We start from the raw sequence: 27,551 nt of genomic DNA on the forward strand, positions 1-27,551 counted from the left end.
TTGGCTACCATAGGCCTGCATGAAAACTGGGTATGGGGTGAGAATCAGGGATGGGCGAGCTGCTCTGTGTAAGATACCCTTCACCCCCCCACCCCACCCCTCGAAGCCTTACCCTCTGGTGTGGAAGACTCCTTTCTGCGACTTGAGGGAGGCGCAAGCAGACTGATGGGCGTGGGCTGGTGTTCTGGTGACCGGACTATGGCAGACATGATGATCTGCTGCCTGGCCGTGGCAGGAGTGGATGGGTGAGGGTGGTCTGTAATTTTCCTATGGGCAGCTACAGATACACATAAATAGTTAGTCGACTCCTCCTGGGACGAGGAGCAGCCGCGGTTTCTACCGTAACCTTAAGAGTTACAGCCTGCAGCGAGGGGGTGTTGCTATTTTGGATCCTCAACAGCAAACAAGGGGAGGGGGAAAAGGAGAAGAAACACTGCACCGCTACAGAAGACACAAAAATATGAGACACGGGTTTGGACTAAAAACGACCCTCCTCTTCAGATGCAACTTTTCAGCAGCCAGCCCCTACCTTCCTCGCGCGCAGATCTGAGCTCAATGCGGGTTTTCTGAAGGGCCTCCTCCAGCTCGGCCGAGCGGGCTTTCTCTTTCTCCAGGGCCACCTTCAGCTCATTGTACTGCAGAGGAACCTGTGTGGGTAAAGAAGGGTCCTCTTTCCGTCGACTAAACAGGCCCTAGCAACAGAAACACACAGACAGCTCCTAACTCCTAGTAAGTGGTGGTTTAAACTAGGGGAAGTGAAGTCCAACTCATTGCAGACCAGAGGGTCTGATCACAGTCCTTATCTCAGTAAAGAAAGATATCGGGAAGGGGATGCGGAAAAGTTACGTTCCTCCCTCCCGAGGTATTTATGCTTGTCATCCTCCTCGACAGATAGTGATTTCTGTTATCTCTACTCTGCCTCCTCTCACTAATCAGGCTCTCTCAGGATCCTAATCAAAATGGGCCGAACAATCCTGAGCAACCACTTCTACACACTTTTCCCAATGGCTCCGTACTGGTTAGATCAGAGAAGGACTGCTATGAGGTCAAGTAGTCAGCTGAATACTGTATGCTGTCTTTATAACATTTACTTTAGGGCATGTTTGTCATTTAGCATGGCTTAATATCACAAATTAATCATAAGAGATAGGCAAAAAAGGTACTTCAGGAGCATCAAAGGACCTCCAAACCAAGTGAGATTTGAGGTCTTAGCAGCAGATAATTCTTTGAACCACAGACACAGATTTTTACACCATATGGAAATATTTAATGGCAGTAGTTAATCCATTTATCTGCTATGCTTACTTTTTTCTTTTTGGCTGGCTGGTCCATCTTCGATTGAAGAAAATCAATAAGCTTGGTTTGCTGTGAAATAGTGCCTTCCATTTTCACCTTTTCATGGGAAAAGAGAACCTTGAATTATGAGAAAAACGGAACGAAAAATCAGGTGTTATGACAGATGCCCATTGAAACAAAAAAAGTCAATAGAAATTCTACAAAATATAGAGCAGAATTTTTTTTAAAAAAATCAAGAATGCAAGAGCAGTTGCTTTCTGCTCACCTGGATATTTTCTAACTGATACTCCAGGTCACTCCTCTCATTCTTCAAAAGATCTGCTCTATCTAAAGCCTCTTGCAGGCCTTGAGTCAGGCGGAATATATGGTTCTTCTGCAAATCCATTTGCTGCTGCAGCTTTGCTTGCTGTGGATAAGAAGATCAAAAATAATAAAATAAAATAAGGTTTTAAAAATCCAGAAATTTTTTAAATGATTCAACACCTCTTTTAACTGCAAACCATATTCTCTTATAACCATTCTGTCACTACTGCTATGACTTCTGAATATCCTATGTTGGTGTTTGGCTCTTTGGAAAACAGAGGCCCCTACCAGGCTTGATCACAGAACTGTTCAACATATTAAGCAGAATGTGTTGGTAGAACTTATCTAATCAGGCCTTTTCTTCCTGTAGCTAACCCAACTGCATCCCGAATTCTCAGAATCACAATGTTTAGGAGACTCCAGGGATGACGGAATGACTATACAACAGGTACATTCATGGTACAACTGTGAGACCCTCTCTATAAAGGAACATGGCATCTCGTGGTAGCCTGGATATTACCTCTTCCAGAAGCCTCTGCTTGAGTTCACGTTCTGTCTCGAGCTTCTGTTGCAGACTGCGAGCATTCATCTCCAGCATGGCGTGCTTCTTCTCCAAATCATTCAGCTAGATATTTAGCACCGATGCACAGACACATTAGGCATGAAATGCTCTTAACCAGTATTTTGCTCATCACCAGTACTCTTCCAGTACTATCTCTCTCATGTGATCTAAACCAGTGGTGTTCAACCTTGGACTTCAACTCCCAGAAATCCTGGACAGCAGAGGTGGTGATGAAGGCTTCTAGGAGCTGTAGTCTAAGAACATCTGGAGGGCCAAGGCTGGACACCACTGATCTAAACAGTCCTATTCTTTCAAAGGCTTCCATCCTTCCCCCTTGCTGAGCCCCTTATGCCTGCTTAGTTCCACTTTCAAGTTTCTTCCCTTCTCCTGACTTTTCAAGGAAGGTGTCCTCTGACCTCCTCGATTCCCCATCTCAGTTAAAAAGGTCAGAGTACGCCTAGCTTCATACACCTATACCCGCTTTCGATACGTTCAGGTGTATCTCAATACCAAAATTTAGACTGCAAGTGGCACACAGACAGGGACCTCTCTCTTTGATTCTGCTGTTTGGCAGAAGACCAAATTGACCAGGGGCATCATCTTAGAAAACAAGGACAACTGATGGGTTTGTTTGTTTGTTTGTTTTTAAAAAAACCTCCCCCCATTAAACTCAAATCACTGCAAAAGTGTGAAACTATTAAGTTACCAACCTTATCTGACAGACTTTCAGCTTTGAGTTTTTGCTCCTTTAATGCTTGCTGGAGAGCCAAGATCTCTGCTTTATGTTCTTTAACAGCAAGCTCTACCACCTGGCGGGACTCAGTTATACGCTGATCCGCTCGCACCCTGTATGAAAAATAATTAGCATACTTCCTTGTACCCTTTTCTGAAACTGCCTTTTTCAACAGGAAAGGACTGCTTCAGGCTTTCAAAGTCATCATTTCAGAATATCGTCCCTATATCATGATGCTCCCTGCAGCATGCTTATACGCACAGGCAGATACACACACACACAAGCACGTCTGTTGCACTGAGAGAGATCCAAGTTGCCACAATAAGAAGCTGGAATCAAAGCCTAGGACCATATGGTGATTCAGAATAAGACAGTTGGCAGCTAATTAGGGTTTCTGTTATACAAATGGCTACTCCAAAGGGAACTGTACCTCGAAGCAGTCTATATTATAAGCAGGGCTGGACTTAAATGACCATCCTGCCGTGGGCTGCCCATCCCCATGAAGCTATTCTTCCATTACAGAGGCTAATGTCAGTAACAGACCGAATGAGAGGAAACAATGGTGGAGCTAAACCTAGGCATGGCAACGGGACTCTTTTCAGGTGAAAGGCCAACCAGGTGACAGCAATCTAGCCTGCACTGCCTGCACAAAAAATGGGATCGTCCGTTTGGTGCAAATTTGGATTCAGTCCCGTTCCTGGATGCCTGGGTCTTGGCTGTGGACAGGAATGCATCCTAGTTGAGTAGACACTAGGTAAAGCCACACCATATAGGTGGACACCATATGCTCTTTGAAACTAATGTACTTTAGGCAAGTCTGTCTGTGAAAAGTATTCAAAAACTTTGTGTGGGCCCTTATATTGAGGCCACACTTCAAGTAGAGCTTTTGACATGAAACATGCCACTCCTTTGTTACAACAGCTTCCCCAGCGACTGATTTGTTTCCAGGCATACTTCAAACTAGCATTGCTATTAAAGCATTTTATGATTTGGGGCTAGATTATATGAAATAGCCCATTGCCTGCAGAATGCTAGAATGCCAAAGGGGCTGCCTGCAGTTGCAGCCAGCAGATACAGGCTTGACCCAGTTTTCCTTGGCCAGACATCCTGGGCCACTGTGCCCTGAAAACAGGCCCTCACTCCTATCAATCGTTATTAGCGGTCATTTGAATTCTGGTGGGCCTATGAAGTAGAATTCCCATTGAGCGACAGAAGTTATCTTTCCACCAGTCTATATGCTGAAGAACCTGAAATATCAGGGGAACATCAGAGCCCTTGGGCATCGCTGCCTGATGAGGCCACAGCAGACCAGGCAGGTGGCAGAGTGAAACCACAATCACAGGACCACGTCAACCATCGAGACCGCCAACCACCGTCTTCCCCTAGACACACAGCCACAGCCTGCCTGCACTGGCCAACATGGCAAACAGCCTGGAATAGTTTAGATTGGCAGGGGTTCTCAGTCATGCAGAAGATCCTCCCTCCGCTGCACAGTCTGCTACATGCCAGGCTGAACAGGTATAATGACAATTCATGGGCCTCGGCCGGAAAAGACTGTGCTACGGCCTTCTGCTCTTCTGGCAAGAAGCACAAGAAAGTAGGAAGACTTGGCTCAGAACGATGGGAGGTCACCTCTTTGCTCCGCGCCCCTTGATCCAGCAGCTTAATCCATGATGGAATAAGCTGGGAAGGGAAGAGAAAGAAGAACAATTTCGGAAGGAAAAGCAAGCAAGCGTGCAAGTAAGCAAGCCAGCTCATGAACCTGTTCCAGAGGCTGTTTCTGACAGCCTGAAAACTAAGGCAGATTTAAGACGGATGACAGACTTTGTCCTCACAGACTTAATAGAGGAAGCGTGTATTGGTCCTGCCTTCTCAGTAAGGAGGAGTTAACCTTCTTGTGTCAGGTCCTCTCTTCCACGGGGAATCATTCCTACAAAAAGGATGCTGCATATCTCTAACCTGGATATCACTAAGGCACAACGGATGGTGACCAATGTTTTTCTAGCCAGGCTCAGAAGCACCAGCCAGATCCCATTTGAGATACTAGGAAATGCCTGTACCAAATTTTAAACAACAGAACCCAGTAGCTACAGCTGCCAATCAACGAAGACAGCAAATGCTGAAACAGCAATCAGCATTCCTAAAGCTGAAGTTACCTGATGTACCTGTTTATTGGGCTAGAACTTTCTTACCAGCCAATATGTACTATATATTTAATACAATGGTGCCTTGCAAAACGATTGCCTTGCGGGACGATTAATCCGCAAGACGATAGGTTTTTGCGATCGCTGTTGCGCTTTGCAAGACAATGTTTTCTATGGACAATTTTCGCAAGATGACGATTTTTCCATTAGAATGCGTTAAACAGATTTCAATGCATTCCAATGGGGAACCGCGTTTCACAAGACGATGTTTTCACAAGACAGCGTTTTTCGCGGAACGAATTAACATTATCTTGCGAGGCACCACTGTATTTCTAGAACGAAAGGTCTCTGGGCAATTCTCTCCACGGTTCTCCTGCACTGTACACGCAATACCCATACCTGCTTTGTTTTTCTGTATCCAACATCCTCTGCAGCTCACGAACCCGACATTCAAACTGAGTCTTTTCATCCCCCAGAACACTTCTCCATGCTTCCCACTGGCGCTCTTTCTCCAGGAGTTCATCATTGAGAGCCTCCAGATCCATTACCTGCTCTTCCAGCATAGTGCAGGTTGTCTTTAAGGCCTCCATTGTCTGAAAACAAACATTTAAGTCCTTTTTCTGATTTCTACCTGAAATCATTGCACTGTTCTGAAATAAAACTTCTTCATACTCATTCATGGAAGGGGATCAAAGTTTCTCACGTTTAGGCTTCCTAAATGGAAGAAACTACACAGTCTGACTCTTGCCAAGTAAACATAAGAACATAGACAGTTCAGCTGGTGGTACTCACTCTTCTCCTGGGCTCATGGGCAGCTAAAACAGAGGAAAAGGGAAGATCAGGGCTATTTGGCCCACCGAGTGCATTACAGCCAACAAAGAAGGGTTACCGTGGAAACAAGCAAATTAACTTTTAAACCAGGTGGTCCACTAGGTGATGAGTTTTTTTGACATCTGCTGGATTATCTTAATACTGTCTTTATAGCCTTCTTTCTTTTGTTTTACTGACCTCTGTATTTGCATGTAGTTCACATTTGTACGACAGAGTTTGTACTCCACTATGGTATTTTTCCCAGTTGGTGAGTGGCATAGACATCTTCTTTAAAAGGATATTTTTATAGGCTACAATGATACAGTAAAGCAAAAGCAAAGCATGCTGCTTATATACCATCTCATGGCGCTTCAAGCACTCTCTGGGAGGTTTACAAGTTAATTATGCAGGCTACACATTGCTCCCCCAGTGAGCTGGGTACTCTTTTTACTGACCTCGGAAGGATGGAGGGCTAAGTGAACCTTGATCCGGCTACCTGGGATTAAACCCAGGGTTGTGAGCACAATTTTGGCTGCAGAACAGTAGTTTAACTACTTTGCCAAGTAAAATAAAGAAGATAAAAAAGCAGTGTCTTAAAAACTACATACTATATTTTAATGTGAGCTTCTTATCTTCTTTGTTTTTTATTTTTCTTTTGTTTTGGGGGAATATACTAGGATAGACTAATATGGGTACCTTTTCAAAAAGTAAAATGGAGGAGGAAGTAGAGAACGTTGCTAGATGTGTGGTCCATTTTTTAAAATTTCTATTTGCATGAAAAATTCATACAAAGCAGATTCTATCTGTAGCATTTGGAATATATTACCGATTGTTTAGGGTGACACACTTCAAAGGATGTTATAGAACAAAAAGACAAAAACAATATGACGCTTTAGTTCTACTATGAAAATTCCTAAATTCCACCACACTCCACACATACAACCTTAAAATTAGTTGTCATCGATTATGTCTCTTCTTCTCTCTAAATCTATGTGAGAGGTGTTTTGCTCCTGGTCTATTTGCCCTGCTCTAAAGCTCCCATGCCTGTAGCAAAACAAAACAAAATGTCATAATGTACATGTCATAATCCATGAACATGTCTTTCTTTTTTCTTTTTAAGCCAAAATGCAGGTCTTGCAGCTTTGAAAAGGGTAGACAGAATTTGGATTAGAATTTAGAGCGGAGGATGTTAAGCATTCTTTTCCCCAGCGCTGCTGTTCCAGTTTAAAAAGAGCACATGCCTTAAAATGTAAACAAAAAAGGGGGGGGGGGTTCAGACGCAATTTTAGATCTTTTGCACTGCTTTGTTTCATGACTGTCTTGCCAAAAGAGATACAGAAAGGGAGCAATTAATCAAGAGAAACCGTCCTTTCTTGGAAAGGCTAAATTGCTTGTGCCTTCTTAGTTTTGGGGGAGAGGGGATGGAAATAACATGTTAGAAATTTATGAAATTGTAAATGATGTGGGAAGAATGGGCAAACAACTTTATCACCTTCTCTTGTTTCCAAAACCACTTTGGATTGGATTGCCCGATGAACCCGACCAACACTAAATTCAGGGCTAAGTAAATATCTGTTTCACAAAAAGAACAGAGAGCCTTATGAGTAAAGAGTGGCAAGCTTCACTAGGCATTGGGTTTTGCTGTCTGCAACTCAGTTCATCACACGACTCCACTAGATGTAAAATACTGGGCTGTAAGGGTAGACCAACATTTCCCGGTTTTGCTACGAGAGATTACCTGGGTCAACCTCCTCTATTTTCCCACATTATGCATAAATGAATTTTTTGGCAGGAACAGGCAACTGTGGCTTTCTTGATGTTGCTGCATTTTAAATAATATCAGCTCCAGTCACCACGGCCAATGGACTAACACGTTGGAAGCTGTACAAGAACACCTGGAAGCCCACAGCTTCCCTATCTCAATTTATAGAAATGACTTCAAGTTGTGTCACAAGGCTTAAAAAAACAAAAAAAGACAGGACAAATTTGTCTCTACTATCAACCATTTCCTGCACAATATCAGTAATGTACTACCTGCAAAGACGTATGGTCTAGCTAGCTAGCTATCCATCCACCCAGCATTGAAGTGAGTCACTGAGTATCAAAAGTTGGGAAAGACAACAGAGGATGCCTTCACCACCTGCTTTGTGGCCAAAAACATCTTAGAGGCAAGCCATGTATTAATGAATAGCATTTTAGTCCTAGGCAGTATGCTACGGCCTAGTATCCTAACCAACAGAGGCAGAAGATGGCAAAGGAGCACATAACTCAACCTATTTGACGGGACTTTTTGCTAAATGCTTGGCTTCAGCAACCTAGTTCTAGAGGTCAAGCTGAGTCTTCAAGAACCCAAGTGGTGAAAGGTCAGGAAAGGATGTCTAGTTACCATACTTTTCAGTGTATAAGACTATACTTTTATCTAAAATCTTTAGACTAAAAATTGAGGGTCGTCTTATACAGTGGTGCCTCGCTGAATGAGTGCACCATTTAATGACAAATCCGCATAGCAACGTGTTTTTTGCAATCACTAATTTTGGATTAGAAAAGTGGGGGGGGGTCTTATACATGGGGGGCTCTTATACACGGAAAAATATGGTACTTTGGATATGAGAAACCATGTTTGCTTCTGCTTGTCAATCAACTTTGAACATACTCAGAATAATGGTAAAGTGACGAGAGGACCTACTCTGCACACAAGCCTCTTACAGAGAGAAAGGGTATGGAAGGCAAATAGCCAAAAGAAAGTCAAGGATGATTAGACTGCTACAAAGGTGGCTGCTACTGTAGGACCAGGAACAGCTAAAGTGCTGCTCTAGGAACTTCAACAATCCACCGCCAGGTTAACCACTTCAGTGCTGGAGGACGCATCGTTACAGTGGCCTGTGTGGCTTGAAATTGTACTCAGAAACCTGGGCTGTATCTTGTGCTGGAGTCCAAGGAGATTCCCTCTGTTCCACTTTGCAGGGCTGTACCTGGTCAAGGTCAGTATGTTCTACTTGTGTTGCCCGATGAAGACCCGAACTATGAACATTAATGGAGTGTTTGGAGCGTTTCAACTCGGGGCAGGAGATAAACGTCTGAAGTACAGAATTCTGGAGTAAAGGAGTATTTACAACTAGTCCTCCATTTGGATAAAGGAGTTGAGGATTTGATGTGTAAACATTTCAAGCAGGGGGAAGTCTGATACATCTAAATCCAAATAACAGATCAAACTACACCAAACGGAATCAACTGTTGAATCAGTTCAACTGCTGAAAAGTAAATTGCATTGATTCAATGGGCCTTCTCTGTATGGAACTAGCAACTGGATTTAGGCTTTAGCCTGCAGGCCATGAAAGCTTTTGTTATATACTGTACTTTTTTTGCACTTTAATTTTGAACACTTACTTGTTTCTGACTGGTGAGCTGCATCTCTCGCTCCGTGATCTCACGGCGAAGATGGTCAACCTCACTCCGCAGCTGGACCACTTCATCGCTTGCCCCAGAAGCCTCATCTAACTGTTTGGACAGGAAGAAATTCTGATTGTTCAGCTCAGCGTTGTCCTCCGTCAGCTGGTTCAATTGCTCTTCCAAATCACTAATCACCTAAATAAACATAGTAATAAGCCAGAGAATGTTAAGATAAATGGTGACTAGCCAAATCTTCTTAAAAGTCAAATCCCGAAACCTGGCACATGGGTTTCTATAAAATTCGTTATGCAGTCTTGTGGCCTGGGCCATGCCTAGCTCTTAGCCCTTGCCTGAAGATCTGGTATTTCATGTTATGTGTACATTTACACTGCAATGTGACGCTTTATTTTGATAAGAGAACATATCACTGCAATAAGAGCATGAAACTGGGAGTCAGCTATTAACAGCCCTCTCTCCTGAGCAGCCATAATGAGATAAACAACACAAACAAACGGATTTCCGTCTCCAAGCCTTGCATGATCCTCTTTGGAGAATAGACTTGCTACGTTTCAAGAGAGGGATGTTTGTAACTTCTATCTGAGAGTTCTTTCAACAAAATATCATTACCTACAATGTCATTCTGTAATGGTGGTTGGTGGTGGAAGAGGACAGAATCAAAGGAAACCAGTAGGTTGCAAAGAGAACATGTTCTGATTTAGGAGGGGCAGGATTCTTTTGTCAGTAGAGGTAAGGGCAACATTGTGAAATGTGAGGAGAAATGCTTGGCAGTGCATCAACTTCTTGGGAGAAAGCTGACATACGCATTAAATGAGCAACAGAAAAATAACCAGGGAACAATGCATTTAAGAAAACGTCTGGTCCTTGGGCACTGAAACATATCATCCCAAAATAATACTTTGTGTTCCACTAACCTTGCCGGTGTCGACAGGACTGAAGAGAAAGAAGTCAAACAAATGCAGACAAGTTTGCTTAAAACGAAACTGCATGGTTTAACATTTAGTAGGACAATCCCTGCAGTATATCTACGTACTGTAACTCCACTGTACCCATAACCATGCAATGTACTGCTACACTGCTCTGCTCTGGTTCTAGCACAACCAACTTGATTGCACGGGTCTTACCCACAACCAGAGGTACCAGCAGCATTTTTCTTTTGCACTGGTTTAAGAAGAAGGGAGCAGTAGGGATGAGAGAGTGAAACAAGAAAAAGCCGTGGGTGCAAACCAACTTGAACCGTGAACAAAACAATTAAAGTTGGACCCAAATTACCAATCTATAGTACAATGGGATGGACATAAAGATTGTTTTCATTCCTCAGGGGACAGGCATACAGCTAAAAGCATCTCCCGACAGGCAGCTAAAGAAAGACAGTGGGAGAAAAGGAAGGAAAAGATACAACCCTCCCCACTGCTGAGCTTTGATTTCATGGAATGTGCCCAAAGTCCTTTGACTAAGAGGCTGATGTATCTTCTTACAAGTTGCTTGACTGAGCTATTTCAACCGAGTACCCTAGGAGGGCTCTTTGCTCCCAAGGACAGCCTCTCTTCTAAAGGCTCTGGCCATGTTTCATGGAGTCAATACTTTCTCTCAGGCCCCTGTTTGAGGTCCCCCTCTTATTCTCTTCCAGAGAAGAGACCAATATCTTACTTTTCCATTCTGTGAAAAAGCCTCCTCTAAGTCCTAGCCTGTTGCCACGTTGCAGCGTGAACGTAACATAGAGCTCTCAAGGGCTATGCCAGTGGGTTACAAACCAAGTCAACGAAACTTTATGTACAGCCTTGGAAGTATGTCATCTTACAACGGCAGGGCTGGAAGGGATCAGCAAGGGATCCCTATGGATCATCAAGTCTGGCCTGATGATCCAAAGGGTCCCTTCCAGCTCTGCAGTTCTAAGATGATGTACTACCACTATACAGTATGTATGTTGTCCAGGATCAGTGCCACTAAGCACGGATAAGGTTTTCAGCATAAGTCAGGCCGACTGGCTACAGCCAGTTGTGAACACATGATAGAACCATAAGCAGTTTGCACCAGTTCAGGGACTACCCTGACTAATTAAATCACAGATTTTCAAAGTATAGAGAAGGCTGCTTTTTCTTTTGTTCTTCCAATTGCTTGTGATCTTCAAAGGTTAGCAGAACAGTTGGCCGAGACCGCTTTCCTCCTGGGTGTTTGTCGTTTCTGTTAACTTTAGTCCATTTGCAGAATCACAATCAGCGAGCATAGATTATTGCTATTCTGCTTATGAGTTGTTTCAGGCCAAGTTGGTCAGGAAGCAAATGCTAGATTACATCCACTTCTGGCCTGATCCAAAAAGGCCATATCTATCAAAGAGCCCCCAATCTCTTCCTAAGACAGATAGATTTTTCTCACAGCCCAAAGACAGCAAGTTCTAGGTCACAGCAGATCAACGCTGCCTGTCAGAGGGAACATGTGGGTTATCTTCAACATTCAAGTCAGGTTATGGAGAAAATCCAAACAGCAGAAGAGTAATCATCATCATTTTAGAACTTCAGAGTGGGAAGGGACCCTTATGGATCGTTGAGTCCAGCTCCTGCCAAGGAGGCATAATGGAGAATCAAACTCCCAGTCTGTGGCTCCATAGCCAGATACCTAAACCACAGAGCTATTCAGCAGTTCATATAATGTCCCAAACACTGTACAGTGGTGCCTCGCTTGATGAGGATAATCCGTTCCAGCAAAATCGCTGTAGAACGAAATCATCGTCAAGCGAAAGTAAAAAACCCATTGAAATGCATTGAAAACCGGTTCAATGTGTTCCAATGGGCGAAATACCTCCGTGTCCAGCGAAGATCCTCCATAGGGCGGCCATTTTCTGGTGCCTGTATAGCGAGGAATCCGTCCTAAAACACAGCGGGGTGCCATTTTGCACAGCGGGTGGCCATTTTGAAGACCCGACAATCAGCTGTTTTGATCGTCGTTAAGCGAAAAATCAGTTCCCAGAGCAATCGTCAAGCAATCGCAAAATACTCATCAAAAAGCTATTTCCTCATCTAACGGGGTAATCGTCAAGTGGGGCACCACTGTAATATACATTGAATAACTAGGAATCCTTCTTCTGTATAAATATGAAATACTTGCTATGAAGCTGCTAGTTAACAAAGGCATTTGTCTCCTTAACCTTTTTTTTTATTAGCTGTACTACTTCCTTCTTACTACTATGCTGTTTTATTGAGTCTGCTTTTACTGATTTGAGACTTCTTTTCAACTTTTAAACCAGGTTTTATTTTGTTTTACTATACATTGTCTTTAAAGCACCCACAGAAAGGGCAATTTATAAGGTGGGAAAAGGTATAAAATATGACAGTTATGGTAAAAGTTCAAAAACCATGTGAAAAAATATCAAACTATATCTACATTATTGTATTATTTACAAAACACCTAAGGAAGCAAACAGCACGTGTTATAATTTCTTCCCAAGCATATATTGATTTAAACGTAAGAAAACCAAGGATCAAAATAACATCAATTTAAGGATCCCGTGAAACAATGAACCAAACCTCTATCTTTGCACGTCCAAATGAACTTTCAGACATAGTTCTTTAATAATACTCCTGATTTCTGACAACGAACATGGAAAACAAAATTTGAAATTATGGAGAGAGCAGAAAGGGGGGCTGTTTCTGCTGATATGAGGGCAGCGACTCAACAGTAATAACTTTACTTCCTTGGGGACACCTTCAGATAATTTTCTGAGTGATTGCTCACCCTTTCTGGGTGGTTTCTAAAACTGTGAAAGGAAAACCACCACACCCACTTTGTGACAAGTCACTGTCTTATCGGAGTCTCTTCTTAAAAGTGTAAATATGTTTTGAAAAATTCTAAAGAACCATTTCTTTGATGGTATGTTTAGAGAACAAAAGATGCTATTGTACTTTGAGAGTTTGCTTCAAAAATATGATTTTTACCCTGGGCTGGGAAGCAAAAACTGTTTTTTCCACAAGAAAGTAATTGCCATCATCTTAGAACTGCAGAGTGGAAGGGACCCTTTGGATGACTGAATTCAGCCCCTGCCAAGGAGTCCCAGCGGGGGAATCGAACTCCCAGCCAATGCCTGAACCACTGTGTTATCCCATAGTACTAACAAGGACAAGTTGTTTAAACATTACAGATTGCAGAGGACAGCACATGCTTACACGTCTGCCAAAACAACAACAACAACAAAAAAACCATGAAGACTCCATCATTGCACACAACCCACTATAAATGAAGAGACTGAATCACGTAGCTGTAAATAGCCACTCATCTGTGGCAAGTAAAAATTACCAACAAGAAAACTTCACAGAAGTTGGCAGTTCTTTTCTTAGCCCAGAAATTATGACAAATGTGGGACTGAGACAGTAAATTTTGTACATCTATAAACCATCTGCAGAATACAGCTCACTTTTCTACAGAAACTGAAAAATATAGCAACGCTCTGGCTAAGGAAGGCTTCAACTTTACGTTGCAATAACCCCACTCGTCCTTCAAAGTGTTGGAATCATCAGCCTAAGTTTGAAGGGCAAGGCTAAGTTGTTTACACACATTGTGTCTTGAAATGCTGTCTTATTTATGTTTTTCCCTCCTCTCACTAACGGAAAAGGGTGAAAGGGTTTAGGTGCCCATTGTGCTTCTCAAATGCCAGGAAGTTGGACAGCAGAAACAGAAAGGCCAAGGTTTGCCTTGAACATCCAGCTGCCAACCAAGAAAAAATCATGTGAATCCAAGGCAGGCAAAGAAACAAAAAATGAAAAGGGTAACTCAAAGTGAGGAAGGATATTTATTTTATTTATTTATTATTTTATTTATATGCCACCATTTCCTTCAGTTCTGGATGACGGGTACTGCCCAATAGAAACAGAATCATAGAATAATTGAGTAAGAAGGGGTCTATAAGGCCACTGAGTCTGTTCAAAATAGGTTGCCCAATTTTCTCTTGAATGCCCCCAGCGTTGGAGTGTTCACTACATCCCAAGCAACTGGTTCCATTGTTGTATTGCTGTTAATTTTTTCCCCCTGATATTCAACTTAAATCTGGTTTTCTATAACATCAGCCCACTGAGAACAGATCCTGCCCCTCCTCAGTATGACTACCTTTCAAGTATTTGAAAAGTGCTACCCTATCTCTCCATAGTCTTCTTTTCTCAGGGCTAAACATGCCCAGTTCTTTCAGTTTTTCCTCATAGGGGGGCTTGGTTCCCAAATCCCCGGATCACCCTTGTTGCCCTCCTCTGAACTTATTTGAGTTTGTCAATATCCTTCTTAAAGTGTGGTGTCCAGAACCAGACACAGTACTCAAGATGAGGCCTAACCAGTCCCAGTATATTGCTTAAACACTGGAGGTAAGCATGCCTAGGAGTTTTAAGTACAGTGGTGCCTCGCACAACGGGTGCCTCACACAACGATGAATTCACACAACGATGCCTTTTTCTGTTAAATTTGCCGCCTCACACAGCGATGTTTCCTATGGGGGATTTTCACACAACGATCTCCCTTTTCGCTCCTGTAAAAGTGTCTTACAATGTTTGGAAGCCGTTTTAAATGATTGCAATGGTTAGCCCACCTCCTGAAACCTATGCAAACTGATTTTGGTGTTGTTCTGACACTACGTTAATTTATGATGATTTTTTGTTTTCTCCATTGGAAACCATTAGACAGACCATCCAATGGTTTCCAATGGAGAAAACAAAAAATCATCATAAATTAACGAAGTGTCAGAACAACACCAAAATCAGTTTGCATAGGTTTCGGGAGGTGGGCTAACCATTGCAATCATTTAAAACAGCTTCCAAACATTGTAAGACACTTTTACAGGAGCAAAAAAGGACTTCGCAAAGACATTGAAATGTATTGAGTCGGCTTCAATACATTCCAATGAAGGAAACATTGTTTCACACAGCGATGTTTCCTATGGGGATTTTCACTCAGCGATGGCAATCCGTTCCAATTGGAACGTATTAACCGGTTTTCAATTCATTCCTATGGGAAATGGTGTTTCACAGAACGATGTTTCACACAACGTTGATTTTTTTGGAACCAATTAACATCGTTGTGTGAGGCACCACTGTACTATGTAAGGTAAAGGTTCCCCTTGACAATTTTTGTCCAGTCGTGTTCGACTCTAAGGAGCTCATCCCAAGCCATAGAAGCCAGAGTTTGTCCGAAGACAAATCCATGGTCACATGGTCAGTGCGACGTAAACACAGAATGCTGTTACCTTCCCACCAAGGTGGTGCCTATTTATCTACTCGCATTTTTACATGCTTTCGAACCGCTAGGTTGGCAGGACAAGTGACGGGGGCTCACTCCCTCACGTGGGTTCGATCTTACAGCTGAAGATCTACAGACCTTACAGCACAGAGGCTTCTGCGGTTTAACCTGCAGCGCCACCACGTCCCTAGTACTATGTAGTATTACACATATATCTCTTAAGTACATATTGAACACTATGATTAAATGAATTGTACATGCTTAACTAGCACTAAACATTCCCAGCTTTTACAACAGTCTTTCGGTTAGGTGAATAACTACATGATATTACCCCCTGTTCTCAATCAAGAAACATCACAAATCAAGCCTAAAAATACAATCTGCAGTATCAACACAGTTACAACAAATAAAGCAGCCAAGGTTTAGAGAACAGCATGTACATTTTCAGTACTAAAACATACATTTTTCTGTTAGCCGCAATGAACCAGACAAGCAATTGATTAAGCAGACTAGTTGACATGAATGTATAGCTAAAGCTATGACAGACCTAAAAAAGGAGGTTAAATTCTGTTTTATGAGACATGATGATAAATTGCTTTGCTTTACTTATTTGCTTTCTCACATATTACAAACATCCACTGACCCAACTTCTGAACTTAGCCAATTGATTGTGTGCTGAGAAAAACTAGAGAATTGATTCACTTGTTCTGATGATTTAGGAAGTTGCACCCTGTGGATGCACACTCTCTCACACACACACACAGTTGGGATTTTGGCTTTGGAAATATGTTTGCATGTCCCAACTAGGATGCTGGATTCAGGATCTTAGATGACAGAGCATGAAGAAGACAAAAAATAACCCCCATAGCTGGAGTCCACAGGAAAGAAACATCTGACCAGAACATCCTGGCTGCTCCGAAATAAATGACACCTTGCAACAACACAATTGCTTCTGAAGTGGAAGAACAGAAATGGTAACCAGAAATTGCATACAGTACTGCTGGAGACAGAGATAGGGATTGCTGGAGGCAGAAGTGTGAAAAGAAAAGGTTATCTGAAAGGAGGTGGTCCTTTGAAGCTGCAACGTACTTCTTGCCTATCTCATGAACGCCATCCACTTAAGTCACCGGAAATCTTCTCAACTCCCTGAAGAAGACTTTAGAATCCCGGAACAGTGTCTTCTTGGATGATTGTTCCAGAATCCACTGCTCACTGGAGAATCTACTCGCATTAAAGAAAATAGGCCTTTCTTCCAAAGCCTTTTTATTTTGCTCTCTGAGGTCTTCTTCCTCCAGAGTCCTTTGGCCAAGGAATTAAGTCCTCTTTCACAGGGGATTCACATTAATAGTGAGAGGAAGCTAAGGGTGGGACGGGGGGAAAAACCTCCCCTATGAGTAATGAAGTGAACAGATGTAGTTCACTGGATGGGAGCAGCTGGTTTAAAACCAGTCATTAGGAGTTCAAATTTCCATTCTGTGTGGTTGATGGAATTACATGGCCCACCACCTGGTATAGCTTTGAGCAAACTGCGCAATTCCTGAGAACCACCACTTTATACTTTGAGAATCCCAATAGGGTCATCATAAGTCAGAATCTACTTGACAGCATACAGTTATTAACAGATACTTTAACCTTTTCATCAAGGTTTGCATTTCTGTGGATAATCTGCTAAGGGCTACCACCATTTGGGACAAGGGGAGTTAAAGTCAGCAATCGGCCCCAGAGCCGTCTTTCTTTCCTCCCATTCTCCTGCTTTCTTTTGACTTCAAGTCCACATTTTCACGTCCTCCCAACCAACCAAGAACTTAAGTGTTTCCTTGGTCAAAGCAACCTGGTTGAGGAAGACCATCCCTTGCCCACAGAGGGGCTTAGACGTTAAGTCAAGAGCTAGAGATTGTCCAGTTCACTCTGTCTGCTTGAAAGAAGGGAAACAGTATTCTGGCTTTGGCACCAAAACAGCTTTGTCCCTCCCCAGAGTGGAAGATTATGAATCTTTGTGTAGAAGTCATGACAGCCTTAGTAGGAAAAAAAAAACCTTTTGGGCTGCTTACTCCAAGTATCATATTGTTTGCCTAACACATGAAGCTTTGCCTTCCCTGTTTTCTTCCCCACAGACCCATGTACTTACAAGGTGACCTCCACAAGTATCCAGTGTCTCTGTACAACATGAACAGCATAAAGGACAAGAATAACCTTCCAATCATCCTTTGGCATGTATCAGCTCTTCTTCTAAATTTGTCAGTGTGACAGACCTACACGATGAGAGATTTGTCTCTTTCATAAAAATAAAAGAAAGCTAATCAACAGGCTGGGCTGGCTGATACGTGCATGCTGATTGCTTGATTTCTCCAGGCTTGAAATAAACACTAGACAAAGGGCGGCTCAATCTGAGCATGGAAAAAGCACTGCATTCACAGTGATGGAGCTGCACAACGATTCCACCTGCAGTACAGTATCCATGATAGCTCTTTCCATATACAGAGGTTTTGATGGTTGCTGTGAGGGTGCAGTCGTCAAAAGATGAACATATATGTGCAAACCAACATTTGCTAAGTTCTTGAGAACTTCAAGAAGGTTCATGATTTAAAGAAAAAATGGTGGAAAAGATATTTTGAGCTAAAAGCTTGGGAGACAGACTAAATCATGTCTAAAAGAAGATGTCCTCAGCTGTTTCCCCATGCTCGTGTCAGGAAAGAAGCTCAGAACATGAAATAGCGAGACAGGAACGAAATAAAAGCTTCTATCAACCAACAGCCTCTAAAAACTGTCTGGTACTACACCATTAAGAGACTTCTAAAAGTCTCTTCAGCTGTTCTGATACTACTTCCAACATCAAAAGCTAGAAAAGGAAAGAAATTTAAACTGAAAATACTTTTTCCTCAACACATAGTATTTGCACTGAGACTCAGTGAGATTCTTTTTCAAGACACTGCATCCTTTATCTGCATCTTGCAGCCATAATGCTGGAGAAAATATTGTGTGTGTACACGTGCACACAAACACAATGTACTGTCTTTAACAACATCCAGAAGAGATAACTAAACTTTAGAAACTAAAATGCTGATGGCAGGAAAAAGAAATCAGAAATGAAAGTTTGCATGATTCTTTGGGAAATCTTATAGCTGCTTCACACAGATTTTTCATACAATTTAAGATCCAAAGCAGGAATGTACAGATATTCGTGCAGCTTCAGCCAAAATCAGTGTTTGTAGCAAAGGCACACTCACACCGCATTTCAGAAGTGATAGCATTGATGGCATTTTCCTATGCAAAGACGAGAGACCTGACACTACCACTGCCTACAACCCTGTCCATAGCCAGATTTCATATTAGGGGCATCTTAACCTAGCTAGGTGCCTCCCTCTGCCTTTCTACACTACAGTGCTGGGATAAATTCCTCTGAATAGAAGGAGAAAAATCATATGTACATGTTTTTGCATGCATTTGTTGCAGCTGCTACACCATTCTTATTAGCTGCACTGCAATGAGATTTTCATATTGACTTTTTAAAAAAAAAATTGAGGAACACTGTCAATTTTAAAATCAGGTTAAAACCTCTAAGCTGAGATTTACCTGAGATCTAAAGAAGCAATCCAATCAGTCTTGGTGCTGCTTACTCCTTGAAGGCAAAGGGACATATCATGAACCCTCGTCTCCAAGGATCAAAATTAGATTGTTTCTTTCCTCAGCCTTAATTTCAAAATAATTCAATGATCTGTATTTAATACTCACTGTGCAGCTATTACGAAGGGCTTCAAATTTACGCTGGATTTCATCTCTATGTGCCTAAAGGAGGTAAGAAGTTGATCATCAATTTTTTCATACATTAGATTTAGAATCCAACAGCCGTTTCTAAATGAAGTGCGGGACAATCTACCAGCAAGCGAAGTTTAGAAGGCAGATGCTGCAGGATATGACCGCTACCAGGACAAAAGAACCAGATGTTGCATTGACTTAAGGCATCCTGAGAATTACAAATTACAGTGTCCTTCCTGGAGCTACCTGTAGATTTCTATGCATAGCTGCTTAGCAAAGACCATATACTGTATTAACAAAGTACATTCCTTTTAAGTTATCTTATGATGGTTGCCACTTAATATTCAAGTTTTACTTTTGCCTTTTAAAATATTCTTGCTTGCCTTGTGTATTTATTTCTAAATCTGAACTATTATTTCATGCAACCTTAAAAAAAAGACAATATTTTAAACCTTCTGCACACATACAAGTTAGAAAAGCCCACAAGAAAGTGTCAGGAAAATTTTCCAAAACACTTCTTCCACAAGCCTACCTAGCAACCTGGCTTTTCCTCAGAGCAACAATATCAACTACCATATGTCTTTAGAAAAAGAAAATTGAACTTATTTGAAGACACAAAGCATTGTGTTTTAAGGAAATCATGATAAGGCATGCATTGTTTAATTTGTTTCAGAAGCTAAGTGTGACAAAAGAGGAAGTTCATCTTCCAGCCACCGAATCCTCTCCCTTCAGTCTCAAACTGTAGCAGAGAGACTGGTATTCATGTATGGCTCCATAGTTCTTCTTTATTCAACCCATCAGCTCCAGTAGGTAGGTAGGTAGGTAGGTAGGTAGGTAGGTAGGTAGGTAGGTAGGTAGGTAGGTAGGTAGGTAGGTAGGTAGGTAGGTAGGTAGGTAGGTAGGTAGGTAGGTAGGTAGGTAGGTAGGTAAGGAAGGAAGGAAGGAAGGAAGGAAGGAAGGAAGGAAGGAAGGAAGAACAGCTGCTCAGCCCAAGTCAAGCGATGGACTAGAAAATGAACTTTTTCTTCCACAATCAACTGAAAAAGGATCAAACAAGAACCTTTCCATCATTCCTCTGGCTTCCATATCCAAAATGAAAGCAATGGAATCATTAGACTGAAACAGCAACTCTTTTGAGGAAGTACAAATCTTGCAGCCATATCATTTTAATGTCAAGCAAAATATTATTACAAAGCATGCCAAGCCCTAATAGCATAAAAGCCAGATGTCTCAAAATCTCCACGCATCTGAAAGGCTGTTTTACAAGCAAAAATGATTTTGATTTGCACTCAATGGGAACAGACAGAGAAGCAGTGGCCAACCTTTTCTGGCAAGCGTGTCAGAAGTAAGACGTTCAAGACAGCAGTTGTCTAATGTGCATGACAACACACACACTTGTTCACCCAGCCCCATTCCATGCCTCGGGGTAGTTGTGTCTGAAATTTGCAGATTTGAGAACAGCCTGTCTACTAGGAAGGAGCAAGAAAAAAAAAAGAAACTGGCATACTACCAAGCCCACAGGCATTTTCAGCATGCTTCTCTTAGGGGGACTTTGTATTTCATAGGAAGCTGCTTTATACCATGTCAGATTATTTCTCCCAATTAGCTCATTATTGTCTGCCTTGACAGGCAGTAGCCTTCCAGGGTCTCAAGCACAATAAATGCAAAAGACAATGTGATTATATTTTCAAGCTTTTTTGAAAAACAAACTGCATTACAAAATGCAGGAGCATAACAGATCAGGTGAAAAATCGCCCTAGGCTATAACACTGTCCAGGAACCCCAGCGTCCAGAACTAATACAAACGCCTACCAACTGTTTCTCTTACAACACCCATGCCTCAGGTTGACCACATCTGGGATACAGCATGACACCCACCACTCATTAATTCCCCAACAATAGTGCATTTTCTAATTGGCAGCAATCCAACTATAGGCATCTTAGAGTACTGAAGAGGATGACGTGTCCCCCCCCCGGCAGGATACCCACACCATGAGCAATGCATGCATAAGGCTTCTGCTGATTTCCCCCAAGCCCAAAAGAACAGCTGCAAATGCAGAAAAGTCTTCCCTAATGAAAGGCAGCCCCAGTTCCTTTCATTAGCTTCCACTGAGACACAACACCCACTTCCGACACAGCTGGATGCAAATGCCACTGAAGACAGCCGCTTCAGTGAAGAGCTGGCAGCCAAAGCAAGAGGGAATCATTTCCGCAACCTACAAATCTAGCAGATGTTGAAGTGAGGACCCAACTCCACAAAGCATATTCTTTTTCCAGTGACAAGACTTCTTCAAAACAACCAGTCCATATCAGTAGACATTTAAGTTCAATTCAGAGGGGCAAAGGGCACATACTTTAAAAGAAGGTCTCAGTCACCACACAGAGCACGACTAAAGACTAGCGTCTTTCATTAGGGGACAAGTTCAAGGTGCACTTATTCCAGGAGCTCATTTACAATATAAGAGTTCAGTAGCCCTTTAGTATGATGCTTACGTCAAAGTATCATATTAAAGAGGAAGCTCCTCATTCAGATGTCTGTGAAACAGGGAAGCATATTTAAAGGAACAATTGTTTTTAAACATGAAAGCAAAGTGACTACTTACCTGTAACCAATCTGCCTCAAAATCAAAAACATACATTAATGTATAGGCAGAATATGTTAGCAAAATTACCGTATTTTTCGCTCCATAAGACGCACCTTTCCATAAGACGCACCAATTTTTTAGGAGAAGAAAACAGGAAAATATAATCTGTTTTCTTCGCTCCATAAGACGCACAGACTTTCCACCCCCCCTGTTTTGTGGGAAAAAAGTGTGTCTTATGGTGCGAAAAATACCGTAAGTGGTTGTGTCTCAGTAATGTGTGATATTTGGGAAGGGTCTTATGCCCTATGCTGCGTTTCTTCAAGGAAAACAAGATGAAGCTGGCATTCATTTCCAGAGGTATAACCTTTCAGTGGACAGGATTATAATGGGATCACAGTTTGATGGACGCTCTCTGAATACTTCTATCTTTGAACAGGGTATTTCAGTGATTGAGAGACATTTGGCTGTGTACTCATAGACACAAAAGGCACTGGGAGATGTGATAGAATACTGTATACAGCAAGCAACAGTAAGAACAGGCCACAATTGGCGCTTACTACAACTTATATTCTGAAACCAAAGCATGACTCAGGAATAAGCTACTGATTTTCAGTTACAGGCAGCTCTTCTGTTTAAAAGATCAAGGGCAGAAACATAGCTAACTGGAAGAGAAAATCCTTATGCCTGATCATGCAAGACCTTCCTAGCAAGGACTTATCTGATCTCCCATGATTGTTCTTTGGCTTGCTTTGTTTTCGGATTGGTTTACAAGATGTAAATACCAGATTCTTTCAATGTCTGAGTTCTCAAATTGAAAAAAAAAACATTTCTAGGCTATCTTTAATATCTGCTTCTGCCTTTTTGATTTAGGACTCGTTCATTTCATATCTGTTCCAGAGCTCCACAAGGACTTTTCTTTTTCTTTCAAAAGACCATTCACCAAAAGTATATTTCTCCCCTACCCTCTCGCGAAATGGACCTGCTGTCTGGATAACATTCCACAAAGGCAACTGACAAAGAGGGATCTCTTAAGTAGCACACCTGCGGCAAAGAACAGAGGCCCGATGTAGGGCTTGGAAGACCCTGAACTTGGGCATTTTACCAGAACCAAGTGGCCTTTAAGCTAGCTAGTCAGAAGATCCAGTTCTCCACTCAGATTGTCATCTAAACATAATCTGAAAGTGAATCTGCTTCAAAGTTTCTTGAGCATGGCACATTTCAAGCAGGGGAGGCAATAATGACTGCTTTCTACTCGGTTGTGGATGTTCCCATTATTCTGGTCAGTGAAATTCACAAGAAGGAAAAACAACGTCACCGCTCTGTGGACCTACCCTTGCCCAAAAACATTAAAGCATTTGGCAGAAATGGAAAAAGGCCACTGGTTTTGTTTTTTGGGGCTGCCATTCCTAGAGTATCGCAGGCAGCCAGGCCAGTGGCAAAGTGCTAAGGGGTGCATTTTCAGCAAACGATGAAATAAGATACAAGACCAAGAGAAGCAGGAAAAGTCAAGCGAAGCCATCTCCAGATCAGCAGCAGCAGCAACAACAGCAGCAACAGCAGCGGTGGCAATGCAGGATACATTTCAATATCATCATTTCAAAACGATCTAGCAGAAGACCAGCGTACTTTTTATCCTGAGGGGCACAACTCCTCATTTCAGCTTAAAATTCTGCAGCTTACCGTCAGAGCTTGAATCTCCTCTTCTGCCTCGGCGGTGGTCTCCTCCAGCTCAGTTTTAGCCTCCCGAAGCTGGCTTTCCAGGGCAGCACGGGCAGCCTGCAACCCTGAAATCTGAGATTCTCTCTCCTGGAGAGTGAGTTGCAATTCCGTGAGCTGCCGCTTGAGTTCCAGTTTTTGCTCCTCGTGCTCGAGGCTCACCTGGAGAGTTTAAATACAGCATTGATACTTAGCAAATCCAGACTGCACGGTTGCTTGGCGTCTTCCAGAAACACCAAGAAAGGTGATGCTAGGCAATGTGAACGAGTTTCCCATCTTATGGGTCTTTTTAAACCAGCAAAAAGTTTATGCCACAAAAAAAATTGCCTTTGGGATACTCACCATCTGCTCATGTTTAGTGATTTCCTCCTAGAATAGCATCATAATGCAACACATTGCTCAACTATACAAGAATATATTGCTTCATTTGGAGTACTGTGTGTGTGTGTGTGTGTGTGTGTGTGTGTGTGTGTGTGCGTGCGTGCGTGCGTGCGTGCACGCGCGCAACGCTTATATGTATCAGTAAGTCATGCTGGGATTTGCTGAATTCCAACAAGTGGTTGAATATCAAACTGTGCCCATAAACTTCAGTTTGATAGGCATTCACAAATTACAATTAGAAGCCATGCTTTGCTGTTGCCTTCTGAATGCTGCCTTGTCTGAGCTGTGTCTGTTTGGGTACTCATGAACCCAGAACAACTGTTTGTCTTCCTAGCCATCCATCCTGAAATAGGAGCTGACAAAAGGGAAGATACCAGAATTTGGCATAACAAACTGTGGTTTGTTGGTTGTCAGCAGGACAATACATGGATAAATTAGATAATTAATAGATAACTTATGACCCATGGAATATTTCCTTCCATCCATATACAGCTCAATGTTCATTTCCACTTTTTTCTTTATTAGCATGGAACAGTGACGCCTTAACAAATTTATCTTTGAAAGATGCTGTTTGACATGTTTGTATATTTTTTGCAGGAGGGTGGGGTAGGTCACAGATGAAAAGGAATGTTTATAAAAATAAGTGACCTAATTTCAAACTATAAGCTATAAAAGCCTTGCTAAGCAGGCCATTAGGTTTCTCTTTTTGGCCATTTTCTGCTTAGGTAGTAGTTGAACAACATTAGGAATACATGATTTTCACAGCTGCTAACTAATACTCTGGCTACTAATGTTAAGAGTATGATCCCTCTGAGTATTGAGACCCATCTTACATTTAATCAGGCCATTTGTCACTCAAAATGCCTTTTCACCTATTCTTCAGAGGGAGGCAAATGCCAAAATATTTCCTATAAGGAAAATATTGGATGTCCTGTTACTCTCTTTACAGGCCGATGCAAAATTTTAGCAAAAAAAAAAAAAACACCATGCAAAAGGAATAAAAGCCATGCTGAGGGGTTCTAACTGCATCAGTTGCAACACCTCCCCACTGCTGACTCGTGAGAAAGGCCGTGTGAAGGTTAAGTTGTAGACAGTCATTCATAGTCATCCTGCATACCCCATAGGACATGAAGGTGTTGGTAGACTTCCGAGATGCCCTGTTGCTGGTGCGAATTGAGTAGCTGTTGAATACCAATTATACCAGCAGCTGCAGCAATATTAACAGGAGCACATCTAAAAGATTTTTACCTCTCGCAACCTGGTCTCCAACTCCAACAGACGAGTCTTGTCAGAGTGGTCCTGATGACTGATTTTCTCCAACTGCTCCTCCAGTTTATTGTTGTGGGCCTCTAATTTTCCTGCTTGAGTTTCCAGGTAAAATTTCTGCTGCCTGAGCTCAGAAATCATTTCTTCTTGGGCTTTCCTGAAAATTTGGGGAATGAGGAAATATGTACTCTGATGCAAAGGTTTATTTTTTTTTCATTGAAGATCATGGAAACAGTTCTTCTCTATATCATGCACTGCTCATACACAAGCTGAGAGTAACTTCATCTCCCACGGTTTCCTTGAAAAACTTTATTAAAGTTAAGAAGAAGCAGATTTGTGAGAGGTAATAATACCAGAAGTAACAAGAACAGTCAGCAATGCCTTTTCCCAGCTATTAGCCATGAATAAAATGGACATATTCCACAATTAGAACAAGGAGCTCAAGTGTGCTTTCAGCATTCTCTCTTGCTCAGTTCTAATCAGAGTTTGACTCTTTTAAACTTCACCCAGAAAGTAGACTTTCCTCCATCCTCTGCAAAATCTAGAAATTCCAAAATCAGACACACAGAAAATTTATTATTTATCTAAAATAATTTTATCCGCCTTTCTCCATAGAAAAAAAGGAACCAAGACAGATAACACCATTAAAAAGGCAACATTTAAAGCCTAAAAACACTAAGTATACAAATATTAAAAAAAGAATTAAACAAGTATCCTATTAAAAACGGTAAATAAGATCAATACAAAAATACATTTAAAGCAAAAGTACAGTACACAACAATCCATTTTAAAAAAAAACCCTCTCAATCCACCAGCCATTCCATGCCTGCTTATGGAAGGACTGCATGGATGGGGCCAGCCTCTAGTGGGAGGGAGGCCCAGACCCTGGGAACAGCAACAGAGGAGGCCCTCTTCGCTGTCCCCACCAAGTGCACCTGTGAGGGTAGTGGGACTGTGATCATCTTAAGGCCTGGGCAGACTCATAGAGAGGGATGCAGTCTTTCAGATGGCTTGGACCCAAGCTATTTGGGGCTTTATAGGTAAAAACCAGACTTTGAATTGTGCCTGGAAACAGATCAGCAGCCAATGGACCTGCTGTAACAGGGGAGTTCTATGTTCCCTGGAACCAGCCCCAGTCAGCAATCTGGCTGCAGCGTTTCGGACCCTCTGCTGCTCAAACGCATGCAATTCAAGGAAGAACTGTACTCTGTCATAAGGAAGGCTGAGAAATATGAGCTTTATCCACACTGAAAGCTGACCAGGGCAGTTTTCTTCTTCCTCCTCCTAATCTACTATTAATTTTATTTTTGTATCTTTATTTTCAATATAACAAAAACAAAACAAAACTAACTTATTAGCTTACAAATAAAAAAGGAACGAAATACAACATACTTTTACGTTTGTAAGATGTATTTTTTTAAAAAAAGCCTCAGAGGGTCTTACTTTACTTCTTATTCTTTTATATGACTGGTCTTGTTCTTCTTCGTAAGAGATCATAACAGCTCTTATCTTGATTATTTATAATATAAAAACATAAAAATGATATGTAATACTATTCTGTGTGGCATAAAGTAAACAATAACATCTAAAACAATATATTGGCCCAAATCCTGACATGTAACTTAAGCAAAGTCATAAATTTCAGTCCATTCCTCAACAGTGAATAGAGTGCCCACTGAGATTCTCAGAGGTACTAGCATATGCCCCAAGCCAGCCTGTGCATGCAGCTCTGAAAATCATGGCAGGGAGGCCTTTGCTTACCAGCAAGGAATAGACCAAAATGTATGACTATTCATGTTACACAACAGGATTTGAGCCATTGTTTCATTTCAAGAACAATTCATACTTTCTGTTGTGAGAAGAGTGAACATTTCCATCCCCATAACTACAGGTAAAATAACAAACGTTTTACATTTCCATCGGTCCCCACGGATTTAAGGCTCCTGCATATCAGGGAAACGCCATGCCTAACAAAAAAATCTGGAGAATAAAGTTATCCTTCTGTCTCTCCCGGCCCAAAGCAATCTAATTTTAAAAAAAAAACTAAGGATCATTATCTGTAGCAGAAAGGATGTAGGTATCATTCCCCCATCTGATGCCAGACTGATGCACACGAACAAATTTCCATCACCTCATTTCCTTCTTCAGAAAGTACTTGAATTTTCAGAAATAACTTGAACTTTAAAAAAATTATAATCAGATGACATTCAACAAGAAAGAGAAAGGCAAAGATCACTACAGCTTGATCGAGTGCTCCACATGAATGGAATGAATCAGGCTGGCAATTGTTACTATCCAAAGGAGCAAAGTACCCTGAAGATAGTTACCAGGAACAAGGTTTTTTTTAAAAATTGGGGGCAGCAGGTTCTCTTAGGACA

The 27,551-nt window shown here is 41.8% G+C and overlaps 1 protein-coding gene across 19 annotated transcripts in view; it reads right to left on the reverse strand.

Moving 5' to 3' along the window:
- The window catches only part of CIT (citron rho-interacting serine/threonine kinase), a 133,302-nt gene that overhangs the window by 29,010 nt on the left and 76,741 nt on the right, over positions 1 to 27,551 (reverse strand). For 9 of the 19 annotated variants that reach the window (XR_013539169.1, XR_013539170.1, XM_020811612.3 and 6 more), the window contains 11 exons: positions 25,156 to 25,330; positions 23,491 to 23,688; positions 19,202 to 19,255; positions 9,236 to 9,433; positions 5,438 to 5,631; positions 2,872 to 3,007; positions 2,120 to 2,224; positions 1,562 to 1,702; positions 1,306 to 1,413; positions 530 to 692; positions 113 to 277 (listed from right to left, as the gene is read on the reverse strand). Coding sequence is in view for 17 of the 19 variants with exons in the window: in XM_020811612.3 (XP_020667271.3) it covers positions 113 to 277; positions 530 to 692; positions 1,306 to 1,413; positions 1,562 to 1,702; positions 2,120 to 2,224; positions 2,872 to 3,007; positions 5,438 to 5,631; positions 9,236 to 9,433; positions 19,202 to 19,255; positions 23,491 to 23,688; positions 25,156 to 25,330 (1,637 nt within the window). In the remaining 2 variants the exon portion in view is untranslated. The remainder of the gene's footprint in view (positions 1 to 112; positions 278 to 529; positions 693 to 1,305; positions 1,414 to 1,561; positions 1,703 to 2,119; positions 2,225 to 2,871; positions 3,008 to 5,437; positions 5,632 to 9,235; positions 9,434 to 19,201; positions 19,256 to 23,490; positions 23,689 to 25,155; positions 25,331 to 27,551) is intronic. The other 10 variants (XM_020811615.3, XM_020811613.3, XM_078381611.1 and 7 more) reach the window with 7 other exon arrangements.

The sequence above is a fragment of the Pogona vitticeps genome, chromosome 14 (genome assembly GCF_051106095.1).
Source record: "Pogona vitticeps strain Pit_001003342236 chromosome 14, PviZW2.1, whole genome shotgun sequence".
In the NCBI taxonomy this organism is placed as follows: Eukaryota; Metazoa; Chordata; class Lepidosauria; order Squamata; family Agamidae; genus Pogona; species Pogona vitticeps.